The sequence below is a fragment of the Austrofundulus limnaeus genome, unplaced genomic scaffold, assembly GCF_001266775.1.
Source record: "Austrofundulus limnaeus strain Quisiro unplaced genomic scaffold, Austrofundulus_limnaeus-1.0 Scaffold29, whole genome shotgun sequence".
Lineage (NCBI taxonomy): Eukaryota > Metazoa > Chordata > Actinopteri > Cyprinodontiformes > Rivulidae > Austrofundulus > Austrofundulus limnaeus.
The window spans coordinates 1,674,612-1,681,173 of NW_013952431.1; the positions used below are offsets into that span (position 1 = coordinate 1,674,612).

The 6,562-nt window shown below is 36.4% G+C and overlaps 1 protein-coding gene across 1 annotated transcript in view; it reads left to right on the top strand.

The window, feature by feature from the left end:
* Positions 1 to 6,562, top strand: part of cbl (Cbl proto-oncogene, E3 ubiquitin protein ligase) — a 39,323-nt gene that overhangs the window by 23,190 nt on the left and 9,571 nt on the right. The window contains exons 5-7 of the mRNA XM_014005284.1: positions 3,241 to 3,362; positions 4,737 to 4,874; positions 6,279 to 6,366. Of these exons, the coding sequence (XP_013860738.1) occupies positions 3,241 to 3,362; positions 4,737 to 4,874; positions 6,279 to 6,366 (348 nt within the window). The remainder of the gene's footprint in view (positions 1 to 3,240; positions 3,363 to 4,736; positions 4,875 to 6,278; positions 6,367 to 6,562) is intronic.

Sequence of the window (6,562 nt, forward strand, 5' to 3'; positions counted from 1 at the left end):
GTGGGCCAGTTTTGGCCCACAGGCCCCACTTTGGCCACCTCTGGTCAAGTTATTTTCAGTGTTTTAGCTAACTTGAGGTAATATGACAACCGGTAGCAATAAAAGGCTAAGGACCTAAATGTAGTTACTGGATTTTACTCGACTCTCATAAGTTGTAAGCACTAACTAAGACAGTCTGATAAGATTAGAATAAAACAGAAAAAAATGACTTGCAGCACAGGAAGGTGACATAAACTTCGTTTAGCTAAAACTATAAATATCTATCACTGAATTTTAGTTTGAGCAAATTTGTTCAAGCCAAACATGGAGTTCTAAGCTTAGTTTTTGTACTGCTACACATTTACATCATTTTGTATATGTTCATTCTACTTTCTCTCACACCAGTGAATTGCAGAATAAATGACTCACAGATAGTCATAGTAAACAAAAAGTGTGATCTTTACCAGCAGATTTTGTAGATTTTGACTGTGCCTTTGCAACACCATTCACCATTGTTGTTATGAAGCATTTGTTAACTTTGATTTTTTACTGGAATGTTTCCAAATAAACATTCAAATTAAGCAATCTGGCTTTTAATTACATTCATACACTTTAAACTTTCACACTCAAAMTAACATCTGAAAAATTTGATGCACAGTTCTTGGTTTTTGCTGTTATCGATCATTGTAAAGGTTGAACTTTCTGTGACATTCTCTTGTTTGGGAGATAAATCCGCTGGTTGTTCTTAGTATAGAACTGTGATGTGGTGATTACAGGCTGCAGCCGTTAGTTAAGATCGTTACGGACATCCTCACTGCTTGGCCTCTTGTTAGTACGCATTAACAAATTGCTAAAACATGAAAACAGTAATTATTTTCTTACCTTTGCACACAATTTTTCTACGCTTTATTTGAAGCCATTTTCTCACTGTGGTTCCTTGACTTGTCTGGAAAAATGACACCTAAGACACCTTTGGTCGTTCACACATGAAACTACTTGAGTCAAATCATAAGACTCTGTTTACTTATCGTTATGGAACCAGTTCAGTGGCTGCAGTGCCGTTAGCCCTGACTGTCTCAAAAGTCTAATAGCTGTGGTTTTAACTTATGTCCCTCTGTCGTTTCACACATTACACTTATGTGGGAAGAAGCTATTTGTAGCCCAGTTTGAGGGAGTTATGTGAGCAAAACTTATTTGCTAAATGTTGTAGTTGTCACATGTTCATTTAAACGTGGTATTTTACTTGACTGCGACTGTTTGCCCCGAAAATGTTTGGAAATTTTAAGAAAACTGGCAGATTTTCCTGTTGCAGTCAAACTTCATTTTGAGTATTTACAACTACTGATCTATGTGGCTGCAGTTTGAATAACTAGGTTTTGCCTATTTGTGTGTACATTGCTTGCAAAAGTGCGTTCATGACCATGCACATTATTTTGTTGACCACCTACATCAAAAATGTCTCGACTAACTTTTACATCCACATTTTTAGCTGTCCCCATGTTTATCATTTAATTTGCTTAAGTGCACTTTTAATGTGAATATAGGCAGATTGGACTGTGTTTTTCCCCTTGTATTATTAAGGTGGTTTTTAGATTTGTACATTTGCATCAGATGATTTCTGCCAGAGGAGAGCTCTTGTGCAAATGTCAAAATGCAGCAATGGTGCTCTCTAGACTTGATGGAGATACCAACAAAATTAATTTGGGTTTTACAACTAGGGCTGGGTGGTATGGCAAAAAAAAAAAGATCACGATTTATTTTTTCTTATTGTCCAATCTCGATTATCACAATTTTTTTATTAACCTAAAATGTTTGTAATTATTAAGTGAGTGAAAAATAATTTAACAAATAAATAGCTACAGAAATTTAAAAAAAAAGTAGTGGCTGGTATTTCACTTTGACTAATAATAAATAGCTGTGCTTCAGTAGAACAAATTCTTTTTGCAAGGTATTTAAAATTATTTACCAAGAAAAAAACATTCTTTGTGTAAATCAGAATCTCACATTAATAAAGTTATACTTGTGTAAAATAAAATTTTAGAATTGAATTTTACATTAAATATGTCAAACAGCAACAATTTGTTGCCACTTGCCAATTGAATAGGATCYAAGCTCATAATTTACTTCTAACAACGGACAAAGCTTTTTCATTTTTTCTAAAACAAAATCTTGGATAATCTACCTCACTCCTGAGTGTTCAGGAGTTTGTAGCGTGTCTCTCTCAGCTGGCTGTTTGTGATACCACTCAAGACAGGAAGCGGTCTTCTTCACATTTTTTTATGCGTCCAGCCCATTGCGTAATGACAAAACTTACAGAAAAGTTCTTCTCCAGATTGTTCCGTCCTAAACGTTACCATAGCTTCATATTTTTGGAGGATGTTTTCTGTTTTAGTGAGTCTGTTTAGCCACGCATCGCAGCTCACTTTTATTTTTTCATCTCTGTGTCGGGAGGAGAGCTCACCTGCTGTTACCTGGTGCCTGTTAGCAGGTAACAGCAGGTACACTACAGGAAGCAACAGAGGCCAAAATACCTCAGAAACTCACCCAAATAAGCTAACTCTGTGGGATTCAGCATTTTATACTGGATTACATTTTGTTTGGTCAATTCTGTCATACCATCTGCATTTCCTTAGTAACTTATTAACGAAAGTGGAGCGGGAAAAGGTGGATTCTGATTGGCTGTTGAGTGAAGAGGCTCACAGCTGATCACTGTAATYGACCTGAATTTTTGTCCATCAATAATCACGATCAAATAATCATCACCCAGCCCTACCCACATCAACTATGCAACTATTTGTGTGAAACGTTGTCTCATGGATTAATTTAAACATGTTCAAATATTAGGATGGCGTGCCTCTTAGACTCACGAGACTCACTCGTGAGTACTGTTCACCGACTCACAACCCAGTGAAATATTATCTTCCTAATTTTAACACGTGGCAAAGTCCTAACACGACTCACCTCCCTTGCTTTCTGACTTATTGCTGTCATTTTTTTTGCCTTCATGTGACATTGAATAAGATTGTAGGTGTTGCACATTATTCTTAAACTATCTTTTCACATTTCTTGACTCAGACTGGAGCAGCCTGTAGATCGCAATACTGTTCATTAAACTGTTTGAACCRTTTTTCCATGTTGCAGTATACACTATTTCTCTATGCTGAGCTTCTGCTGTCCACTCACTCACACTTTGGATGACTCACACTCTCTTTTTTTTCTCTCTCTCTCCTTTTTGAACATGTGTGTGTGGTGGGGGGGTAGCCTTGGTCATCCCTGTTGCGGAACTGGAACAGCTTGGCTGTTACTCATCCAGGGTACATGGCCTTCCTCACCTACGATGAGGTCAAAGCCCGTTTGCAGAAGTTCATCCACAAGCCCGGCAGGTGAGACATCACACAAACGTTTACATAGGCCAGTCTATCCACATACTCTGTCAACTCAAGATGAGTTCATTGTCTGTCACAAACCTCTATTAGCAGCACTTTAAGTCAGAAGCAATATTTCCATTTCCTTCATTAGAAAACACATTTCCATTAGCAACAATTTAGTTACAGGTTAACATATTTCTAAAGACAATTTATGAAGACATTGAACTTTATGACAGATTCACCTTACATTTTTTTGCTATAGTTTGTGTTTTTGTACGTGTGTGTAAATGTACGTTTGTGTAAATATATGCATGTGTGGGAGGGGAAGCAGACTCTGGAGAGCTTGGGTCATCACGGCACTGGCACCTTCCATCAAAGGCCTGATTGTACACAAACAGCTGATGTCACTTCACAGTCCAGGCCAGCATAGAGACACATCCACATAAAGTATTTTTGGGTGAAGCTAAATAAAACTTGGATCTGTTGATGTATGAAGAATTTCTGATCAGTGGCTAAATCAGGCAGGGTTCATCTTTTTAGTGTTAATTTTCATRGTCTCAGAAGTAATCTAAACATGAAACTAATTCTTTTTCTGCCCACATCAGTCACATGCCAAAGTTTCCACATRACCCTAAAGGTCAGAATGAGTTTGCTCAAATTACCTTCATCTGCAAACACAGCCAGTTCCTCTCTGAGCTATTTTTTGAAAAGCAAAATTGCCAGCATAAAATTAAAAAAGGACAAATAACAYTCTGCCCTGTGTTTGGCTAAATGCATGCTACATCTGTTATTTTTTGTTCCTATTTTTTTCCTCATTCTGTTTTTTCATCGCAACAGTTTTTTTTTCTGTTTGAAACATGTTTACAGCAAGATACGTCTTGTATTCACCTCCAACACCCTTTGTCATACTTGATCATTACAGCCTGTCTAAAGACAAAATGTTTGTTTTTGTTTTTTAATTGTTTTTATTTATTTCACATTTTTTGCACTATTCAATTTGTTTTGACTAGGGAGTAAATTATCTGTGACTGCTGCCTGTTCCTGCACCAGTTTATTAAAATTTATATTGCACTGTCTGTACTTGAGAGCCATGACAATGTAGTTATGTATTTTGACAACTCATGTTTCCAAACTTGTAGCTTCCTATACTCTGAGCCATACAACAGATTTGTTGCACTTTGTCATTCATTTTAAACAAAAAGTCCAAGTTTTTTGTCTTGTACAGTCAGTTTCTGCATGTTTACATGCCTAAACAGTGTAATTTATATTTATAATTTCCTGTTTTTCTTAGGTGCTGTTTCCCTAGATCTGACTGAGTTATCTCTTAAATTTCTGTGTACCAGTCTTCCATGAATTATCTTCATTATGTTATTGCTTTTCTCCACTCAGTTACATCTTTCGTCTAAGCTGCACACGACTGGGCCAGTGGGCCATCGGTTATGTGACGGCAGATGGGAATATTCTTCAAACCATTCCCCACAATAAACCCCTCTTCCAAGCCCTCATAGATGGTTTCAGAGAAGGATTGTAAGTATAGGTTTTTGTTTGGCAAATTTATATCTGCCTTTTCTTGTAGCTTTATGTCTTAACGTCTGAGCTTCTGCTGCATCACTGGCTGCTGTGTGGTCTCGATTTGATGCCTTTTTTTGTCTGAAAAGCTTTTCTTTTCATCATTCATATTTTTGTTTCCTCATCTGTCTGTAAAAAAATGCATGTCTTTTGACATCCTACAGCTGACTCTCCCAGTAAATCTCAGCATATCAACTTACTTTCAATCTTTCTGCTGTTTTAACAACCAAAGCAGAGCTGCTGATTTCTAATGTGGGCCACAGTCGATGGTTCAGCCGGCTGACACAAAACTTGGCTTTCATTGGTAGTGTTGATTCCTTTGTTTAACAAAAGCTACATTTGATTTAAACTGAGAAGGCCTATAAAGTATGCCACCAGTGTGTGCAAACCACTTGTCAAACAGTAATTTAAGTGTTTAACCCATTTGTAAAATACTCACATCCTTTGCTTTAAGGTTAGGCAATATTGGCAAAAAAAAAAAAGATTACCACGATTAACTGTTTCATTTAACCAATTTAACAATTCATTTTACAACTAATAGATGACAGTTGTGCTGCATATTTTTGACTCTAAATCAGTAACCAGTAATCAGTTTGTTTCTAAAATTATTCTTACAAATACTCAGTCAAACTTCTTAATTTTAACAGGTTAAACAGTAAGCTGTGAACTGAAACATACCTTTTCTACAATGTGGGGTGGCACTGTCTGTCTGTCTGTCTTTCTTTGTCTGTCTTTCTTTGTCTGTCTTTCTTTGTCTGTCTTTCTTTGTGTCTGTCTTTCTTTGTGTCTGTCTTTCTTTGCGTCTTTCTTTCTTTGTGTCTGTCTTTATTTCTTTGTGTCTTTATTTATTTATTTACTGCTTTACACAACAACAGTGCTGGTGACTAAAGTGCTTCACAAAGTCAGTGATTAACATGACAACAAGTAAAAAACAAGAAAACACAACAAAAATAGCAGAAGTAAAACCAGAAATGTCACCACATATTTAAGTACTAAAAGCCTGTTGGAATAAAAAGGTCTTAAGCTTCAGTAACACAACATGCCACGGTCTCACATGAACACTTGATAGTGAGAGTGCGTCACATAAAAAATATGTCATTACAAGGCATTAATTGCAAAGTGGCAAATATATATATTTTTTACAGTTTTTCTGATAGTAATTGCACAGAATGCGATTTTGCCCATCCCTACTTTACGTTCTTCAGCTTACCTTGAATAAATAAACTGAACAGATTGTTTCATTACAGCAGGCTTTTAGCTACACATGTGGTGTGATCATGCTAATAATCATGGTTAWATGAAAATATATAACCAATGCTTTCAAGACATTTCTTTGAGTTTAATTTTCTCTGTCTCCTCCAGCTATTTGTTTCCTGATGGCCGGACCCAAAACCCTGACCTGACTGGACTGTGTGAGCCTTCACCACAAGACCACATTAAAGTTACTCAGGTCAGAACACTGTGTCTAACAGATAGTTTAGTAGATGTCCTGATTTTACACGCTCTTACTTATATTTTTATTTGACATTTCATTTTGCCGGTAAGGCAAAGATAAGGTTAAGGTTGAAATAACAAGTATTTACAGTATTGTCAACTGTATTTTGCACTTGTAATCTTACAAAAGCATACTGTAATTTATATATATA